Here is a 23,337-nt window from a genome sequence, read left to right on the forward strand (position 1 = left end):
TTCTTAAAACATGAAAGCAAAAGATACTGCAGATGTATGATGGACCTTACCAAAAAATAACCATGACAAAGCAATAATGTACACACAAACCAAACCCAAGCTGTAATGTAATTATCAAAAGTGATGCCTTTAAAAATGGAATCTTGCAGATAGCTTGGTTCATACACACATTCTACAAATGGATTCTGTATGTATGTATGTTCAGTCCTTAAAACTCACATCAAACTTCCATGATCTCAAGGGACTGTGAATTGCAACCTGTATTTATGCATTCTGACAATTTATGTCTTTGACCTACTCAAATTTTTGAGCATGTGTAACAGAAAAAATGCATGTTTTCTACAGGAGGTTACCTCATCTATACCCCATTAACTAAGTAGGACACAAGCCCCTGCCCCCAACATTATATTCTCAGTCTGAAGTTTCTGCACCTAAAAGACAGTGGTCACTTATGGGCAATATAATGCCTTTTGCATTATTTTCTCTCAGGTACTCTCACATTGAATGACCAAAAACTAATTAGTAAGTGAGTACATATCTCACTCTACAAAGAAGTGAGTAGCACAGCCTAGGCCAGCATGCTTGAGCACAAGAGAGTCAAATGTGTATCAGCTCCAGCAAGTAAAAGGAAGGCTCTAGTACTTGTTTATTACTTCCTTTAAGTGCCCATCTTAGTCATACTTATCAGTCTTTAAGCCCAAGAACTACAGTGTGTTTGTGTGTGTGTGTGTGGGGGGGGGGGGGGGGCAAAGGCCCAAAATTAGGGACAGATTTTAAATACTGTTCTTACAAATTGAGAAGGTTGCGCTGCTAGAAGGATATGAAGTCTGAAACTCAAATGGCACTCATTGTTCAATGACTTCAGTTCTCTGTGAGAAACAGACCAAGTATATGAGGCAGAAACCTGGACAATCTGTGAACATCTAGGCAGATGAGTGGTGTGATTACAGTAAATTAATAAGAATCACTTTATTGTTAATGTGTGATTGTATTGCTCTGTGTTTTATGTATAACTTGGTGTGTATGTTTGCATTTTTATTACTTTGTTCTTCTCTCAATGCAGTCTGACGGAATCTCCTTTATATTACGCTATCTGCATTGATTATTACATACTGTATTTTAATCTGTTCATTCTGTATATAATACTGTTTTTATATTACGCTATCTGCATTGATTATTACATACTGTATTTTAATCTGCTCATTCTGTATATAATACTGTTTTTATATTACGCTATCTGCATTGATTATTACATACTGTATTTTAATCTGCTCATTCTGTATATAATACTGTTCATTAGTAAAATCTTAATTTATTTTCTGCTGTTTAAGTTTGAGTCATGGTTGAAAAGGGTCAATAGACTTGTCCACATACCCAGTGAATTAAGTAGTAATAAATAAATCGTGTTTAACCTCTTTGTTTATAACAAGTACAGAAAGGCAAGGACCAGGCCGAGCTCTTGCCAGCACAGTTTTGCACAGGCAGGGCATTCTACTGGAAAAAAAAAAGGTGAATCTGACAATGCTCTTTTCTCATGAGTTAAAACTCAAAGCCCTTTTTAGCTGCGATTCATATAAGGAAAGGAACGTTGAAGAAAACTTGAATGATAAAGGAATGGAGGCTTTTGAACAACAATGCTTACTTCACTGAGTGAATATTATTTTTCATATACAGTATATACTACTGTATATATATATATATATATATATATATATATATATATATATATATATGTGTGTGTGTGTGTATGTGTGTGTGTGTGTGTGTATATATATATATATATATTTGTGTATGTATAGAGTGAGAGAGAGAGAGAGAGAGAGAGAGAAATCTACAACAGTTTATCAAAGTTTAAAAACTTTGAAGAGCATATGGCCGAGACTATATGATCAAAGTTTTGAAACTTCTAAATTATTTATTTTATTTATTATTTTACATTTCTTGGCTGGGAAAGTCCAGCTGGATGCATGCCCATTTTCAGTGGAGGCCTGGGGAGGAAAGCTCCACAGTTAAATTTTAAGCAAAATATAAGGTGTACAGAGAAGCATTCAAATTTACATAGACAGTATCAAACGTAACATTGACTAGTAACATAGCATTGAAGCTTACAATTTAACATGGTTTCCGCGGTGGTACAGCGGTAGCGTTGTAACCTCACAGCAAGAGGTTTTCCCGTTCGATTCTCGGCTTGGCTTGGGAGTGCCTTCTGTGTGGAGTCTGCATGTCCTCCCCGCGGTTGGGTAGCATTCGAAAGACATGTGTGCATAAATGGGTGTTCCTTCGTTGAAGGTTGGGCATCGAGCTGGCACCTCGGTGTTTCGTAAAAATCTACTGGCAATCATTAGCAGACTGGAGTTCCACTGTGGCAACCCCTTACCAGGAAAAAGCCGAAAAGCAAACAACAACAAGGACTAAACACATCTTTTACAGTTTTAGGTGGAGGCATTACATAAAGGTAAACATTGTTAGTAGGATTTGCATTTTTTGCTTTATACAATTGAGATGTGAGCAAGTTAGCCACAGCAGGGAGTATAGCAACAAAGAGAGCAAAGATTAGGCATAGTAGGGAGTACAGTAGCAGGAGAAGAGACAGAGATGGGAAATTGGATAACAGGTTAAGTAAGAAAAGCAGGAGGAGTACGTAGCTTAAGTACAGAGTAAGAGTAGAGGTGTAAAGAGAAAAGTAAAGTTTAGTGGACAGATAACACAGTGTCCTAGCAGAAACATATGGGTATTGACTAAGGGGTTAGAATTACAGGTGGAACTGGAAGAAAGCTAGAGAAGTTGCATTATTTTGGTGATGAAACTGAAGTCAGAGGGCAAGAGTAAGGGCAGAGGGTGGGGGGGGGTGGTCAGCCAGGTGGGGAACATGTGTATATCCATGTGTGCTTTAGGTGTTCTTTCAGGAGTCTTTTAAATGTAACCTTTGAGCCTGCTGAAGTAATAGCAGTAGGTAGGGCATTCCATATTTTGCCTATGTAATTAGGGAAGAGGGCATCCCCTCTGTGCTGCTGGTCTTGGTGACTGATTATTTTTTTGTCATAAAACACAAAAACTAAACAAAGCACATTATACTTACCTTTTTGCAGGGGGCAAGCCCCCCTGCACCCCCACACCTGCTACTATGTAAATATATCAACTCTGAGATCACCTTACAGTGAGGAAAACAGCAAATCCCAAGTTCTAGGCTGGACAGCAATCCAAATGCAAAGTGTTTGAAGTTTCAAAACTTCGATCGTATGTTTTTTAAAGTTTTGAAACTTTGATAAACTGTAGTAGATACACACACACACACACACATATATATATATATATATATATGTATATATATATATATATATATATATATATACATACATATATATATATATATATATATATATATATATATATATATATATATATATATATATATAATATGGGTCCATATCATAAGCTCGAAGTCCCTGAAGTACAAACCTTAAAAGATCAAGGCAGGAATATCAAAAACCTGAAAGTTCAAATGGCATGAACAGTCCTTATCCAGGATTTTGGTACAGTGGGGATTGGGTTTTTTCTCCTTTCCCCACTGCAGTGCAACCTGGGAGTTTGTGAATATAATTAGCAGGGAGTGGGGGATGCCAACCTCACATAGGGGTGCAGAGGTGCTTGCCCCCTGAAAAAAGCAGATTCTGTGTTTGTGCTTTGCTGGTCAAGCTTCCAGGTTTTAGATATTGTCAGCTCGATCTCCAAAGCTTTGAGCTTGTGGGACTTTGTGCTTATGATAGGATGATAGCAATCCAAATTATATGTAGTTTATTTTATATATATATAGTGTGTGTGTATATATAAATATATATTTATATATATATATCTACAAGAGAAATGTATGCGTGTGTCTGTTTATATATATATATATATATATATATATATATATATATATATATTTATATACACACACACACACACACACACACACACACACACACACACACACAAATCTAGTAGTCTTATGTCATTGCCAATAGTACAATGGGTAGAATTCTCAGCTTTGGTGTAGATGGCTGTGGGTTCTATTTTCATACCTGATAGATTGATTTCTTATCCTGTAGTACAGCATAGGGGGTGCTGCCCTCTTGAGCATGCCATTCATCAGATGAGACTTTAAACTGAGGTCCCATCTGCTTGAGTTGGTGGTAGCTCAGGAGGATTTAAGATATCCCACAGCACATTTTGAAAGAGTAGGGGTCCTTTATTTATATACAAAAAACACTTATTTACAACATATTCACATATTTACAAATATTTACAAATAAATATATAGATTACATATATAAATATATTTGCACATATTCATCATTTTCCTTACAGTATAATTATACACAATATTCATCCCTGTTAGACTCCTGCTCCTTTTTCCATAACGACCATCTAATTTTACTTCATGTTGTTGCTAAAGTCCATTTACCATTAAACATTATTTAATTTATTCTTTTATTCCATACAGCCTGTATGACATGCAATAACTTTTATCTATTATTTTAATATATATTTTCCTATATTCTTATAAGATCCATATTTAAAAATATCCACTTCGTTTATATCTTAAAAATGTTTTTTACATAAGTTTCCCTATAACTTTTTACTCTTTAATATTTCAAAAACACATGTTCAGTAGTTTTTTCTTCTTGACAGTGTAAATATAGTCTATCACTTTTCTTTTTATACAGCATATTTCCTTTTACTGGTGACTTATCTATTACCAATCTTCATAAAAGTCTTCTCATTCTACTTTCTTATTACACCATTTGCCTCTTATTTTACAGCCTTATTTTTTATTTTATCTGTTAAATTTTCCCATGGTTTTACATAGTAATGTTTTATCACTACATTCTTATACCATGCCTTTCTTCCTTTGACTGTATCATCTACTTCTATTGTCTATAAAATATATTTTATTGGTAATATTTTATTTCTTCATTTGCACACTCTTTTTCCCTTTTTTTTACAATAACCCAACATGTATCATACTTACACTCGTAGAATTTTAAGCTGTGGTGGTGCAGCAGTATCATTGTTGCCTCACAGCAAGAGGTTCTCTAGTTTGATTCTCGACTGGAGCGCCTTCTGTGTGAAGTCTGCATGTCTTCTCCCCGGTTGAGTGGTATTTGGAAGACATGCATAGAATGGGCATTCCTTTGTTGAAGATTGGGCGTTGAGCTGGCACCTCAGCACCTGTAAAAAATCTACTGCCAATCATTAATGGACCGGAGTTCCACTGTGGCGACCCCCAACTGGGAAAAGCCGAAAGAAGAACAACAACACATGTAGAATTTTACTACTGCTCTCTCATCTTTTTAATTTATCCATTTTAGCACTTTGTACAAATTTAACGAAGCAGCATATACCACTTGATTAATTAACCCTAACCCCCCCAATCCTTTTTATTTACATACAATACTCTTTTTACTGAGTTTAATACAGAACCCTTTATAAATAAAAAAAAAATATCTGCAATAATTCCTTTTCAAGTACTGCTGATAACATGAATTAATTTGTTAAATATGTTACTTTTTCCTATCAGTATTGAATTTTTCAAACAAATTGTTGTATCTTTCGGCTTTTTCCCAGTTAGGGGTCGCCACAGCGGAACTCCAGTCCACTAATGATTGGCAGTAGATTTTTACGTGCCAAGTTGCCGGCCCTGATGCACAACCTTTAACGAAGGTACTCCCATTCATGCATGTCTCCACACAGAAGACATAAAGAAGCTGAGCATCAAACAGGACAATGTCTTACTGTGAGGCGACAATGCTATCACAGCACCACCACTGCAGTGTTGTTTCTGAATGATAATTTATATGTTCTCCAGAAAAAAACAGGTTTACTTTACTTGTTGTATTGTTTTTTCCCCAGTGAATTATACTTACATCTTTATTCCCAAATTGTATACCTAACACAGAAATTTCAATCACTGTAAAATATGTAACCCCTATCTTTACTATATCATTTAAACCTTTACTTTTCTCTTTTTAGGGCCATCTCTATCACCTCTAGATACTCCTTTGTGCAAGGTATTAGTTCCTTTATCCAAATTCAATTTTTTGCAATTATTATAATGTCATTTGCATATGTTAACAGAACTGGAATTTTTAACCCTTCAGGTGTTATATGCCCTGCCTCCTTTATTTTGTAATTTATTTCACATACAATCACATTCATAGCTAATGCAAAGAGTATACAATTCATTGGACATTCCTGTCTTACACCACTCTTCATATGTACCTCTTGACTTAACCAGCCATTTACAAGTAGTTTTACTTTATTGTTACTATATGCTGACATACATAACTTCCTAATTGTTCTCACTTATATTACATTATCACCCATAAGATTTCATGCTCAGTTGTATCAAAAATGCCTTATTAAGGTCTCTTATGATTTTTGCTTTTTCTTTTTTTCTGTTCATAATATCATCCACAGTTTTGCAAACTATCATTAATAATTCTTGATAACCATTCCCCTTTATACTATATATACTATCTTCCGTAATATTTTTAATTTTAGTTTCAAATCTCTTTTGTATTATTTTCATGAAGATCTTATAATCATTATTATTATTCAATGCTACCAGTCTTCAGATTTTTAATTCTCTATCTTCCTTCTTCTGAATGAATTCAAGCATTGCACTACATAATTCTTTAAACATAAAACCTTCATTTAACCATTCATTCAAAATCTTTAAACAATATATTTTTGCCAATCCATTAAATTTTTATACATTTCACATGTATTGAAAAAGGTGCTGCAGCCGAATGTATATTTACTCACCCTAATACTTTATTTAGCTAACATAAAGAAGTCTCCTTTAACAACTCCTTATTCTTGCTTACTTTCCATGTAAGTTTCACTACCTTACTTTTTCTTTAAACATTTCTTGCAGTTATAGTACTATACCATTCATAATCTTTTGCTAAGTTCCTTCTATTTCTCCTTTTACGTTTTTATTTCACTTATTACACTACCATCTTCCTTTACTAGTATGCTTAAGTAACTCAATACTGCTTCTTTTCCATTGTAAAAATATATTTGCTTAAATAACAACTCTTGCATGTTTTATTGACTTCTTTCATATAATTATTTTTCATAGTCAAAGTGCTTTTCAGTCATTATGTTCTAAATCTTCCAATGCATTGGTTATGTTATTTTATATTTTTCTTAATCTACTTTTCTCACATCATATTGCCACTGTAAAAACATGTTTTATATTTTGCTTAAATAAGCTTTCCCTATCTTTACAATTATTATAAGCATATAATGTTAAAATTCTATATACTTGTTTTTACCATTTTGAATCTACAGTGGTTAATCTTCTCATTTTTTGCTAAGTTACATGTAATATCTTTACTGTATTTCTAGACCATCTCTCATTTCCCAAATTCCAGATTATCTTTCCTCACCATAGTTTTGGTGTTTGTAATCTTTCTTCATTTGTTAAAAATCTTGTGTCATATAATTGCATCTACATCACATGTATTATATCACTCCGACATCCCTATACTTCTTACTGTATTCTTAGTGCTATTCACATTCACAGAAATCACTCTAGACTGTTCATATTCCCTTTTCCTTAGATTCATGGTATAACATGTTCACAGCTAATTACTAGGCAAGCTGCCTTAATGTGCCATTCTAAGCTTAACCACTTTCCCTCCCAAATGTGAGAAGCACTGTACCTTGTGTATGTAAGTCAGACAGCTTAACCATTATACAAATCCCCAACCATTAGCTGTATACATTATTTTCCATCCATTTCCTTTCTGTTTTCTTTTGAACTTGTCCCTTTAAATTTTCTTTTAATGTATTTTATCCTTTTACCAACAGAATTATTATTTTTTTATTTTACTATCTCCCAATTTATGACTTCTTCATCACTTAATTACGGGCCTTCTTTTATGTCTTCTTTATTACATTTTTTCTAAACTAATTTTTCTTCAGTTTCTACTACTTCTAAAATTTCTCCTTGCTCATTTTCTTCTCTTATTTTCATTTTTACAATCCATCCATAAATGTCTAGTTTTGTTACATTTATAACATTTCAATTCACATTTTTGGCATTATGTTCCATTTTCCGGCAAATGTAACATTTTCTTTTATTTTTTTTAATTTCTCCAAGTCTTTTGGGTTTCTAATGCCATGGCAGGAATGGACCTCATTCCTAAGTCAAAGTATATTTAAAGTTCATAAAATTAGTATTGTTTCAATCTTTGATGTTAGCCAGAAGTACCCTTTGCAGCACCCACAACGTGCTCAGTAATGACTCCTCCTGCAAGTCATATGCATCGGTAACATATCTAAATATGATTGCGTATTCCTTTTTATAAGACGCATTGCTCCTACTACTACTGGAACTGTCTGGGTATTTTTCTTCCACATTGCTCTCAATTCTGCCTGCAAATCCTGATGACTTTGTGTTTCTCTGTATGCAAGACACTGTAGTCATTGGGTATAGCAATTTCAATGATCAATGCTACTTTTGTCTTCTTTTCATGGACCACTATATCTGGTTTTCTCACATCTATCTTTTGAAAAGTTAAGGGGTGATCCCATGTGATGTAGGCTTCATCATTTTCTATGAAGCTTTGTGGCTCATATTTCCAGTGTTTTTTATCTACTTTAAAATTAAAATATTTGCACAATCCCCAGTGCAACAGTCTTGCCACATTATTATACCTTTCAGTATACAGTCCTTCTACCGTTAGCACAGCGCAATCAGCAATAAGGTGTGCAACTGTTTCCAATTTGGTTTTACAAAACCTACATTTGTCTGTTTTGACCACATGTTCAATGGACTTGTAAACCAACTGTATGTAGCTCAGTATCTTGGCCCGCCAATATTAACTTTTAATCTTTTGGTTTGAATTTGCCTCTCCTTAACCATTCCTGCATTCGATCCTGATCAACATGAAATTGTTCCTGGAGTTTTCTATACTTGCAACTATAGTTATGCATTTTCCACATTTCTTGCCATCTCATCTGACCATTCACCTTATAGTCTTTCTTTTGTTTTTTTTGCAAATTCAGTTGCTGCCTGATGTTTATCTACTTCTGGTTTGATTTCCATTCCTGCTTGACGCTGATATGTGTTTGCTAGACTAAGCAGGGGAGTCATCTTAGATTTATTCTCCTCAATTTCTTTAATCATAGTTACTTATCAAATGTCATTCTTTCCCACAAAAAACAAACAAACAAATAAACAACATGTTTTAGGTTGCCACAGTATTTAACGACACCTCTATTCCCTTCCACGTTTATCATGTTTTGTATATGTATATTTTTTTGTCTTTCTACTTTTAACATCATATTACAATCCCACCCACCAGTCTATAAGCCCCTTTTATCATAAACTGTTACAATGCCCAGTACTTCCTTCCATAAAGCTTTCAAATGTCCTTTCAAAGTCTTACTTTCCACTTCTGCTCAAAATTATATATAAACTTACTTTTTTGTTTCCCTGTTAAATCCTTTTATCACATAAAGATTCTGTGGGTTACAGTCTTTGTCTTTTTATACTCCTCAAGAAAATTTTCCATAGAAAAAAACAGTCTGAAATATAATGTCACAAAATTTCTCTTTGTTAATGAGAATAAATACTCTTATCTCATGAATGTTTACACCCAACGGAACTATTAAATTGTCCTACACTTTATACCTGTCCATTTCTTTGTCTCTTTTACTTTGAATCCTTGCCACATACTTCTGTTTTTCATTTTCTTCTGACTTTTTCTTTTCTGACACTTCCTTTTAGCTTCTTTTACATTTTATGTATATGTTTTCGTTTCTATCACACCACTGTTCTTCAGGATTGTCTCTGCAGCCTCCTTATGTATTTTCTGCATAATGCCCCCCCCCCCCCCCCCCCCACACACACACACACAAAATGTCTGCTTCATTTTCTGGCTCATTTTGCACCATTTCTTTAAATCATCCCACAACCCTCCCGATTGTAGGGATGTAATTATACAACCACCTTGTGCTGACTCATCCCAATCAGATTTCTCTGAAACAACTCCTCAGAATCTTGCACATATTCTCTCGTCTTGACATTGGCTTCCTCTTTCATTTGATATTATTCATGGATGATATTCATTTGTGTGATATTAATTAATAAATAAAGGCTCCTGTTGCTTTTTGTGATGTGAGACAGTGACACATATAACAATGTACAATGTTTTAAATAAATGCAAGTGTAAATGCTACCCATACTCATGTACATATCTCTGTGCATAACACCACTAGGAAATACTAAAGTAAAATGCCTTGACCCTTGCATTTTCAAATCACACACAGTAGTTTGCTTTAAACAAATCAATACTAGCCTGAGATGGCTACAATACAACGGAGTGCAAAATCCAGTTTTCATTGTTGAAATGGCATACACCCTCCCCTCATTATGACAGAAGTAACTAATGCAGTAATAATTTTTTTTTTCGCTAACTGTTCAGTTCTTACTTCCTCTTGGAACCACACAGGGAGGAAGATATAAACTTAAAAATAAAGATCAAAAGGCTGTCATTATTTTCAAGACTTTTCACCTCAAACTACACCACAACATAAACATTATGTTTTTCTTTCTACCGTGTCGTGTTTTGTCTCTCACTGTTTTTTTTTTTTTTGTTGTTGTTGTTTACAGATCTATAAAGATGAAACAAGTTTACTCATTTGCAATACACTACCCATTCTAAGAGAAGGCAAGCACTTACAATTACACTTGTGATCTAGGTATTGATAATCAAATATGTTTTTTCAGCACTTTCTAAGGAGTTTACTTTTTATATTGTTATACAGAACTAGTTCCTCTAGTCTGACCATTTTTTTCTGTTTTAACTGCTTCCACTATTCGTTCTGTAAAAACATACTCCAGGAACAATAACACTCATTACACAGCATCAATTTAAAATTAACCTACATTTTCTTAAGTATTCATTAAAGGCAATTTAAAATACATTTTGATCTACAGAGCCAATATCCATTAATAAATTAATTAATAAAAGAGGTCTATCTATAAAATAACGTAGAACTCCACAATACTTGTACTGTAATGATTCTGTTCTACAGCTAATAATGCTACCTCATTATTAAATTCCCAGAATCGACTCTCATTAATAGATTTCAGCAAGCAATAAAAGGTAAGACATAATAATTCAAAACTGGCCTACAGACTGCAAGGATAGGATACAGTGTAGGGTCAATTCAGAAAAAGTTTATGCAGAGCAATGAGGGAACAGTTGTATCTAACCCCTTGTTTGTTCAGAAAAGCTAGGGACTCACATTTCAGGGAGTTATTGAATTTCAACAGATTTCTGCTCAGTGAACACAAAGAGAACATTAATGATTTACAAAGGAAAACCTGCAGTGCTGAAGAATAAGATATGCTGCTTTTTACATCAGCATTTTTAGGCTGAGCTGTCCAGTGTACCGATCCTTTTTATGCACTAAACAGTAAACTTTATTGTCATTCAGACTGCACACAAAAAATTGCACAGCTGAATGAAATTTCACTTCTCCAAGCTCACATACCCATATACAAGCTCATATACAACATAAACACACAAAAATATACAAACAGAGCAACAGCATATCCAAGCCAACCGAAGGCATAACATGTTTCATCAACCATGATTCATTCACAATCACAGTGACTGCATCCATCTGCTCCCTCTTCAATGCCACTAGCTCCAGTCCAACACCAACAGCATCCAAAGTCCCAGTCAGGCTCCCTCTGACTAACAGACCCTCAACTCCAGATTTAATCAGTCTGACATAATCCGATTTCCTCTACCTGCATTCATTGCAACTTTCACCACCTGAAGGCCTGAACAACCACAACCAGTTCAATGATCTCCCCAAAATCTCCTCCATCCATGCTGCCACTGTCTCATCTCCATCATCATCTCCAACACCAGCAACATCCTCAAAAAACAGTCCAGTCCCTCTGACCAACAACATCTAATCCGATCACTCAGCAGACAAAAAACAACTGTATCCAGCACAACTCACCAAATGGCCACAAACAGCACAAGATCTCCAAAAAACAAACAAGTCCAATGATCAAACAGAACCATAGCTGCAGACAAACTGCACACCCAACAAAGTCAGAATGGACTCCCCAGAGAGATGACAGCTCAACAAAATCCATAAATTAAACACAAAAGTCATGTTGGGAGCTGGACAAGCTGCTACCACAGGAAGTACCTCCATGTTGGCTTCTGCACTAGTGCAGATGCATAGTAATGTTGTACCTGCCCTCTGAAGCTAAGTTTAATATTAACAGTTGCTGCTCTGCTGTGTAGAAGGATAATGCCTTGAATACAACACAGGCAACCCAGCTTCGTTTCATCTCTTGGGCAACTGATGTAGAGGCCAGTAGGGTGTTATTTGGGTGCCTCTTAGTGAAGATGCTTAGTAGGGGCTGGGTATGTTACTAGAGAAGACAAGGTCAATTGGTAGTGATGGTCCTCGCTGAGCTGCTGCAGATTGTGGGGTGATACTTTGCATGTCCATTTTGCACACCTACCCCAGACCATACCACATACCATACAGGGGATCGGGAGAAACAGGGTAGGCCTGAGGAATACACTTCCTCCCAGATGGAAGCTCAGACATGCTTAGCCCCGTTGCCTCAGAACATGATTGTCCAAAACAATTACTGGAGCAAATCTGGAGAGGCATGGAGCAGCTGGAAGACCCAGTGAGGACTGGGCACATGGACCAGGCTGGTAGCAATGAACTGCGGGAAGGGAGAGAAAAGAAAAAACAAATGTTTAACATTGACAGTTGATTCCTATAGGTCACAGTGAGTTAGTGTATTTTTACTTGAGGCAGCTGTATTCTAAGCTCATTCTGGAACCACACCCCCATCCTGACATCAGCTCAATGTCAAACTGCAGGGGAAATGGCTACATGAGCAATGAACAGCTTTACTGCCCTGCCTTGTGACTTAGTGCAGCACACTGACTAGCATATTAGTTAGTCAGCATGGGCTGTTTAGCCTACAAAGGATAAAACAGAGTGGGCAGTGCTGTCTTTACCATACTGGGGTAGGAATTGGTTCCATTCGGCTGAAATCCTGGCATCTACTGAAGGGAAAGGTGTTTGACATGAAGGGTATGAGGGTGGGGCAAGCCCTTGGCTTTGCAACACCAAATCCACACAAAAGCCTTCAAGCAGTGTCCATGTGTAGGAATGTGTCCATTCACAGTGGAAGGCGCTGCAGGCTCTTCTCTCCATTATCATGCATGTTGACCACATGGGAAGGATTAGGACCAACCCCCCCCCCCAAAAAAAAAAAATCCTGATAAGTGCCTAGAAGACAGATAACATCCTGAGATTAGTTTTTCCCATGGAGATGAATGGGGTGAACAAGGCACAAGAAAGGCAACTGATATTTTGCAGGTAGTACAGAGCAAGAAACTGAAAAAGAAAGTATTCAGCAGAGCATGTGGACAGGCCTCGTTCTTCATTATTCAGCCTTGCTGAGAAGAAATGACAAGAGTTCAGAGAATAAGGACATCCAGGTATTCCTCCTATGATCCGAACCTGGTCTGAAGAAGGTTTGCAAGCTCACAGGCTATGTTATTAGGATACCAGTGGAAAGAATAACCATGAAAACTGAAGCCAAAATGCCAAATTCTCAGACCACTGAATATACGCATAACACAATATTTTGCAATGTCAACTTAATCTGAAATCATGTTTGATACAAGAATATTTGCTACATAAGCACATAAACAATGTGTGCAAAACAATGCTACAGTTTACATGGTATAAAAACAGTAAATGTCTACGACAATTAACTGATGTATTACAGCAGTTAACATTTTGCATGTTTAAAACAGTCTGCTCTAACTGCCATTTTGAGGCATCTGCAGCAAAATCCACATCAGGTTGCAATATCAAGAAAACAAATATCAAAACACCGGGTGATCACACTTCAGAGATGCAAACATTACATCTAAGAGCAAGGATGGAGAAAAAATAGGGTAAATTAAATTCAAACAAACAAACCCAATATAAATATACTACAGAACATTGCAACATCAAGTTCAACATTACTGAGAAAAGTTACTTGAACTAGCTAACACAGGTTTTCATTACACAAGATAATCAGTACAGCTTTGCATCCTTGGTAACTGTCCAGTTAGCTGCTGCAGCTGGAAGCATTAAGGTTTTTCAAAATCCCATAAAAGCCTCACCATGCTGTGTCATCAGTAATGATGTTGGCCTTTCCCTAAAAAAGGTTATAACAGCAATACATTTTTCTACAGGAGCAAGACCAAGTCCTTAATGAGAAGAAGAAGAAACAAAAAAACAAAAAGTGCATGGTGTAGAAGAAAAAAATTCTCCTGTTGCATGGAAGAAAGACATAAACAGGAATCAAAAAAGAATGAAGTTCAGAATGTTCATATTAGGAGACCTAAACAACAACAAAATGAATATTCATTATAAGAATCAACGTCATCAGAGAATGATCATATAAAAAAGTGAGATACTAGAAAAAATAGATCCCTTGGTGTTCCTCCATTCCCTCATTATATGTTTTGTCTTCCTTACACATCATTTGATGACAGTTCCTGTACTGAATGACACAATTTTCCTTACAGAAAATCCACAATACATACTTTATGCCATGGAAAGTCTCTGGTATGTATATATGTGTTCATGTCACCTAGCCGAGACATGAATCAGCTGTTGTATTTGTACACGGAATGATAAAATATTTGTTGATCTCCTGGACTGTGTCAGTTTTGATAAAATGTTTGTTGCTCTCAGTTTGCTTTGGTGTTGGATTTCTGCCCACAATCTGAGTTTATAGATTTTGTATTTGCTAAAGTATTGTTGGCAAACTCATCTTTGTTGTCTTCTGCAGAATGTTTCCTAGAAAATCATGAGTCCCAAACATCAGGTTCCCTATTGAAGAGTTTACCTTTTAAGAAGAACCAGAAGCCTGATTCTAATTTGTTCTCCATCAGTGACATGAGGATAACCAGTTTATACCAATGGTCTCACTTTTTTATTAAGCCAGACATATACATGGCATTATAATAACAATAAATCTCAGTGCTGAAATGTCAATACTTCATTCATTTCCTTTTACTTTCTACAGAACATATGCACCCCTTCCCCTCTGCCTGGTGCACATACCACTCAACTGCCACACATTGTGTATCATATTTTGACCCTGTTCCAAATAACATTTTGGATTTTCTGGTAAATCACTGAGAATTACAATCAGTCAGTGGGTCCAGACATTAGAGTTTCACACTTCTTGTTGCTCATTAAATGCATGCTCATATAAAATGTGTTCTATTAACATTTGACTGCTGAGCAAAGAGGATGATAGCAATGCTGGCACTCCTTCACCTTTGTAAGCTCACTTAGGATTGTATCCTCAGCCAGATATGTGCCTATTGATTCACTGTCATCCCTCATATAACTTTTTATTTCTAAAGTACAGGATATGTTCAGCACTGGTTTACTCTCAAAATGTAGAAACACATTTGCTCGAGTAATGACTTACTTGAAAAAAATCGAAAATAAAAACATTATGTAATCACAACAATGAAAGTGGTAATGTGGTTAATTTGAAATTCAATATTATCGACATTACCCAACATACCTTGCCCAGACAAGGTGATCCGCTGTGGCGACCCCTAACTGAGAAAAGCCGAAAGAAGAAGTTTTGCAGGGTGGCAAGCCCCCCTGCACTCCCACATCCCCTGCTTATTATATATACAAACTCCAAAATTGCACTACAGTGAGGAAAAGAGTAAATTTCCTGATCCGCATTGTAGTGCAATTCCAATCAGAACATTGACTTCATACGAGTGAATGCACACTAACATTCACTGCTTTGGATTCAAATATGTATGGATCAATGTTACAGAATGTTGGAAACGTAGCTGCCACACAACATTTTGATAGTAAATTGTACAGCACCAACGTCAAACAAAACAATTCCTCTTTGAAATTTTCCTTCTACTGACAAATGTAAAGCTGTATTTGCAAGGTGGTTATCTTCAGCACATTTCCACTTCACTTCCTTTTTGCTTTCTGTATTCCTTTAGCATTTAAATCTGTGCTGTTCTGCTCTCCTGAAATGGGTTTCCTAACACCTGTTGAAACCATCCTTTTGCCATCATCTTGTTAGCAATTTCATATTAAATCCACATGTTCTTCACCATTCTAGCTATAGAATGCTTACTGTAGAGAACCTTTTTGGTGCCCTGATCTGCTATAACACTACTAATATCTCACTATCAAGTTCCAAACCATGGCTAACAAATATTCTTATCTTCCAATCACTGCATGTTCCTATCTTGTATGAAACTTCTTTATGTTTGCATAAGTGCTACTGCACCTATTATGGGGCATGTGCTCTGCTAAGACCACTAGATCTCAGATATTACACTTCCTCTCCAAAATTCCAGTTTTTTGTCTCTTGGTACGTACAAGGTTCACATAACAGTGACATTGTAAACTACAGCTGTACATACAAGAAGCCAGCGGTTATGATAATTTATTGCACCTGCCAACAGCAACCACTCCTTTCTGCCATTATCTTAAAAATAGCACTAAACCTTGTCCATTTTTCCTACTGTGCTGGATGTTTGCAGACATGCTGCTCAAAGAAACAGGAAAGTAAGTTGACTTAAGTTTGGTCTGACATGGAATATATTTCTCAATTGTCAGTGAAATGAGGGCACTAATAGCCTTGTTTTAATAAAATCACGTTCTCTCCAAAATTATACAACACTATAACACTATACAACACTATAAAGTACTGATTTCAGAAAGGAGATGCACATCAGCCTTTCATGATTTATTTTTGACAGACCAAGCGTGCACACCATTAAACAACTTACTCAGTTTTGATCTGTCTTACATTTTAAGTAATACATCAGCCACACACCTCCATGTTCTGGAATGACATCCTCACACCTCCACATTTTGGAAGTGCACTTCTGACATCCTCACATCTCCATGTTTTGGAAGTGCACCTCTGACATCCTCACACCTCCACATTCTGGAAAGGCACTTCGGACATCCTCATACCGCCACATTCTGAAAAGGCACTTTGGTCATCCTCACACCTCCATGTTCTGGAAGGGCACTTCTGACATCATCACACCTTCATGTTCTGGAAGGACACTTCTGACATCCTGTTGCACCACATTTGGAGGTTTGTTTATTTTCTGTGCCTGTGTAAGTCTTAGCTGGGTATTCCAGTTTCCTCCTACCTCCCAAAAATTGCTGGGTGAACTGCGATGGTCGATTTTTCATTTATATGTTGCATTTATCTTTTACCCTTGTAGTCCAGATGACACCCAACAACACACCAGAAATGACCTGTTCACTTACCAATTAAAAATAAAATAAAATAAAAATACATCAGCTACACGTTCCTTTAAGAAATACAACTGATTCTTGTCATGCAGTTCTAGACTAAAAGTCTGGCTTTGGCTAGATTTGGCCTGTAAACCTTAAACAGGCAATTTATTTTCTTTTTCTTACTTTTTTATTTCTCAAGAAATGATCAGGCCTGTTCACTGTTGTTCTACTTCTTTTCTCAGTTGTAAATGCCAGCCTGTCAGTATAGTCAGTGCCTGCCACTACTGTCTTTAATACAACTGAGGAACAAAGACGAGTGAGTCAGAGGTCAGGGAAAGCAAAGTATGTATAAACAAATGTATCAGGGGATGTGATGCACAATGGCATTCTACATTTTATACTGTATCCACATATAAACTGCAGCATGTTGTATGTACAAGAAATCTGGTATATTTTAACTCACATATAGAGTGTGCACATTATAAACAGTAGGAATGCATAGTAGCAGACATGTATACATAAGATACAAAACCATCTAGTGCGTATCTTACATAACAGACTATGCACTACACACTAGCTCTGCACATCTTTTCTGCCAAACTCCATACTCGTATCTCAGCATTTGTCGGGATCATCATTATATAGCTATAGGAAGAGCAATAAATTCACCTATGACCCTTCTTTTAGACTTGGGATTGGGGTGTCACATCAACAGTAACCATCATGTGGAGCTAATGTTCACACTGCCAACCCTGCCTTGGTTGTTTTGACCCCCCCCCCCCCACATACACACACACACACGCTCACTACTGTGGCAAAGAGTCCACCTGTACAAGGAAAACATGCTGGGTTTTAAAGCAGTGATCAACAGATTTTTTAACTGCTAAGTTTCCTTTCTGTAGTAGACATTTTATTTTATCCCACATATTTTTTAATGCAAACAAAATAAAAAATGAAACTAAAGATATATAAAGACAATGTTAATATCTATGGCCACAACAATTCAGAATTTGCTCCCTTAGCCCCTCCATATCCATAGATAAAAACATTATATATCAAGCAAAAGCAGGCATGAAAAATAAGACAGATTAGAAGCTACCACTGACAAATTTGCATTTATCTCCTAAGAAACAAAAACCTCTATATTTTACAGTATTCTTGAAATGTTATAACATACAAGCTTTAAAATTCTGAATACTTAAAACACCCTATATATTTTCGATTCATTTCAATTCTGAAACTAATAATTATAATACCTATCTTTAATAACATTATTTTTTAAATATTAAAATATGTTTTCCCTTTTCCATTCTGCTGTTAGCCTAGAACAATTCTATCTGTTTAAGGACATATATTTTCATCTTTGCTTAATAAGAAAGAGGATTCCCCAAATCCAGTCTGTAAACATCACTGATTGTCTTTTTTGTTCACATAAATGCCCTTTTAAACAGTGCCGTCTTTTCTCAAGAGGCAACAGAGGCAAATCCATGGCACCCCAACAAAAATGAACACTGGGATACTATGTACATAACTGTTTTGTGAATGCTTAACCCCCATGTGTGTGTGTGTGTGTGTGTGTGTGTGTATATATATATATATATATATATATATATATATATATATGGAATAGTTAATGGAAAAAAAGGACAACACCATCCAGACAAATAATGTACAAAACTGACTTCTGAGTTGTATATTTTTGGGGCACATAAATACTGTTCAGTACAAAGTGGAAGAACTGTAGTTAAAACGGTTTTGACTGGGTAGAAATTGATAATCTTTTTGCTGATGTTAGTGTGCTATTGTACACATTTAAACACTTTATTTATTCTCATGTTAAAGTAATATTCTGACATCCTTCAATTTAGTGGAGCGGATTAAAGCTACAGGTCAGCAGTTTGCTTCATCCTGTATTTCTGGGATTAATGCGTGTATACTATACATTCGAATTTTGCCTAATTCTATGCATGCCACTTAGCCAGATGGTGTCTCCAGATCACCAACTGAAAGGGATTATCCAGATTCATAACATGACAGCACGGGGGGACTAGAGAGGGGTAATGCATTCCAGAGATAACTTCTAATTTCTGTGGGAAAAATGAGGAACTGTTATCGATTTTGAAACATATGTTTTTAATTAGACTCCGTAGTCCATTCTTTTCTTCGTGTATTGCCCCTTGCGAAAAGAAAAAGTCTTTACACAAACATTCTATCTTCTTTGCTTCAGCCATCAAAATGGCTGTTTATAGGGTTGGGTAATTTGGTGATTGTGGAAATTACCTGTGTCAGCTGACCAGTGGTTCTATAAATCAGGCAGCAGTAACACGTTCACTGAAAAGCTAAATTTTAGGCGGTGCTCATAAAGAAAAAGTGCAATTCGACCCCATCTCCGGGAGGAATGTTGGAATGCATCCCATGTTTCTTGAACAATGAGTGATCCAGCCAGCCTACGCCATTCCGAACTTGTAACCTCAGACAGACTTGTAAATCTAAGCCAGTGGCTTGGACAGTGTCAGGATAACGATCAGATCATATTGCAATGAGTGCGCAAAATGCAGATGGGACGTCTTACTGACAATTTATTTTTGGAGATTTGCCTTTCCTGTTGCTTAATAACTTCTTGATAATCACCTGATTTCCTCTCCAGCACTGTATATGATTATCAGCATTTCCTTTTTATTATTTGGATTTGTTGACCGGGGTGCAGCACGGCTCTCTCCATGGACCTTTTTCAGACTCAGTCCGGGAGCGGTGTCCGGTTAAGTAGGGTTGCCACCTTTTCAACTGGCCAAAGTGAGACATTTTTGGTAAAAACATCAGATTTTACAGGCCAACACATACCCACGGTCAGTACAAAGGTTAGAACTTAACTTTTTTGCCTAAATAAAAGGTTGTTATTGTAGCATTCTAGTTGCTTATTCTGTTTCTTATAACATTTGTGTATTTTAGATACAGAATAACTGTTTTATGCAGCTATTACATAAAATATAGGAAATAACGTTGTCCTAAAATCTCAGGACATTTGCCAATTTTAAATTATTTTGTCAGGACACAAATGCCCAACGAGGAACTGTCCCTCGCAAAGTGGGACAGGTGGTAACCCCACGGTTAAGTGACTTCCACATAGTTACACAGTTAGGCGAAGGAGGCTGAGGGAATCTAATCCTGGACCACCGGACCTCATGGGACAGTTCATTAACAGCTCATCGGTCCTCTGCGCCAATTGCCAGACTTATGAACGTGTTCTTCTTAGCTTTATGAATATTTCCTGCGGGGCTGCAAAACACAAGTTAATAAATGCCCCTTGCTCCAGCCTAATAAGTTAGCATGCTGTTATTAATGAGAAACTAAGTCTGCAGCTAGTTCGACTATTATCACATACGATCAAGGTAGGCTGCTACAAAGATAAGAAGGACGTCAAGGTGGGCAAGTAAACTGATATCGTGCTCCCCTGAAAAGGGAAGAAGGCTTATTAACCAGCTTATCCTAAACGCCATGCTGTGCTGTAATATTCTGCATACTATTAGTAGCCTTTGAAAACGAGAACAGAAGGAACAACAAGAAAAAAAAGTAACATTTCAGTGACAAAACTGAGCACTAAGTGAAACAAATCAAGATGTTTTCGAACACTGACTATTCAGTAATTTCACTGTACCCTGCCACCACTGCCCTGGCTGCCAGTGGCTGGAAGCTTCTTTTTTTGAAATCCATCCGAGTTTGTTGAAGCTCTTGAAACATGTAGGACTAGTTTTGTTACTCTTTGTAAAGTTCTGTTACTTAGTTCCTTAATGTCAGAGAGATTGGCACTACAGCTGCATGGTTAGTTAATAGTCAATTAAATCAAACTGGCATACAGCGGCACTAACTACGTGTCCCTCAGGCTTGCTGTGGTGCTTGCGAAATGCGGTTCTCTGTGATCTTTAAAACTGTAAAACAACAAAATGGCATGTACGCTGAGTAGGGTTACCACCTGTCCCACTTTGCGAGGGACAGTCCCTCTTTGGGCAGTTGTGTCCTGACAAAACATTTTAAAAATGGCAAATGTCCTGAGATTTTAGGACAAAATTATTTCCTATATTTTAAGTAATAGTTGCATAAAACAGTTATTCTGTATCTAAAATACCTAAATGTAATAAGAAACAGAATAAGCAACTAAAATGCTACAAGAATAAGCTTTTATTTAGGCAAAAAAGTTAAGTTCTAACCTTTGCACTGACCATGGGTATGTGTCGGCCTGTAAAATCTGATGTTTGTACCAAAAATGTCCCACTTTGGCCATTTGAAAAGGTGGCAGCCCTAACGCTGAGGGTTTTGAACAGTATTTTATTGTAACTGGAGATATATGCCAACTAACTGGATGTTGCGGGAGGATTCATTAGCTTGTCTAGGGCCCCCCAATAATTTTCTTGGGTAGCGAAAGCCAGGGTACCTTTGTGGCTAGGCTTACATAGGCCCTAGGGCCAATAGCCTAGTACCTACCTATGAACCTATGACCCAGCTCTAGTTTGCACTACCCTATTTACCCTTATACAGTGACATAACTGCAGGACAGCTTCTATGTTTATCTAGAGCTCTTGGATGTCAACCATTCCCACAACATAACCTTTCATTTTTAACGAGGTTTCACCGAAAAGTGGAACAACGGCTCAGGTGACAGTCAATCAGAACAAAACGCAGTACTTTATATACGTAGCTTACATGCTCTTATAACAAATGAATGGAACTTCTCTCTGCAAAATCAGTCTGAAAGGCAGCATTTTACTTGTGTACTTTCTGGCAAATGCATGTTCTTACATGTCCAATAAAATCCGACAGGTTTACTATTTGTCCATTTTTCCTTCTTCTGGAGCCGAGGTTGGACATTTTTGTTATAAAAACAAATAAATAAGCAAACAAGTAAATAAAAAGTAAGTAAAAGCAAGTTGTCATTGAACTACAATGCATAACGAGGCTTATTTGCAACTCATAATTGAAACACTATAGCAACGTGCTTGCACTAGACCTGGGCATAGACTGTCAAGACCAGCCTCAAACAGATGCACATGGCAAGCACATAGATATGCAACATACCTGTTCAGGAGTAACCTGGCATACACTACAAAATACTATAACACAAAGACCTGTCGTAGATACATTAAACAAATCAACCCACCTCTGCAGAGTACCAGCGGTGATACATCGTAAGGTCCAAAGTACTTTTTCCAAAAACGTTACACCTTGTTTTTTAATTGATAACAATCCAATAGTATGTGATCTGACAGCCAAAGCCTTATTCCCAAAGTGTTGCACCCCTTTGTAGATGTTAACTAAATGAATCCTAGCTTGCCCGGGGCAGTTTTGCTGTTAGAACATGCAGCTCTGCTTTATTGAGTGTCTCTGTACTTTCCCAGAAGTCACGTGCTCTGCGAGTGTCCCGCCCCCAAACCGAGGCATGGAACTTAGGTTTGGTAATGCAAGGAATTCAGATCCCCACTCAGAGCTTCCCAGAAAAGTAATGCAGGGAGCTGGTGCTGCACAAAGACTGAGTTTCCAGCATTTAGTATCTCATCAGTATGTTTTGCAGATATGAGACAGTCCTGAGACACCCGGTGGAGACTTACTCTGAGGAAGAGCCAATACAGCTGATGCTTTCATAAAGTAAAAATGCAGCAGATTCCCGAATTACTCAGGCAAGATGCTGACTAAAACAATGATGATAGCCTGTCTAATGAGATCCAAGAGTAGCAAACATTATTTTATCACACAGTGCTAGGAATTCTAAGTTCAAGTTTAGAAAGCTAATTTAGTTTTTAATGCTGTTCAAACGCCACTTAACATATAAACTGGGTTAGTCGGTTAATCCAATGCGGCTGACAGAGATAATATACAGTCATTTTAAGTTGAACATTACAGCTGTTTTGTAATGATATCCTTATTTTTTTTCCTGTTCCCACATGGCCAGCTCATAATGGAATACGAATTTTGTAA

General features: G+C 36.7%; 1 protein-coding gene across 1 annotated transcript in view; it reads right to left on the reverse strand.

Moving 5' to 3' along the window:
* The window catches only part of LOC122806454 (mucin-12-like), an 88,968-nt gene extending 66,239 nt beyond the window's left edge, over window positions 1–22,729 (reverse strand). Inside the window, exon 1 of the mRNA XM_044076913.1 lies at window positions 22,523–22,729. Within this exon, the coding sequence (XP_043932848.1) occupies window positions 22,523–22,549 (27 nt within the window). The 5' untranslated portion in view covers window positions 22,550–22,729. The remainder of the gene's footprint in view (window positions 1–22,522) is intronic.
* Window positions 22,730–23,337: the final 608 nt, after the last annotated feature.

This window comes from Protopterus annectens, chromosome 7.part0 (genome assembly GCF_019279795.1).
Source record: "Protopterus annectens isolate FY-2018-M chromosome 7.part0, PAN1.0, whole genome shotgun sequence".
NCBI classification, from domain to species: Eukaryota; Metazoa; Chordata; order Ceratodontiformes; family Protopteridae; genus Protopterus; species Protopterus annectens.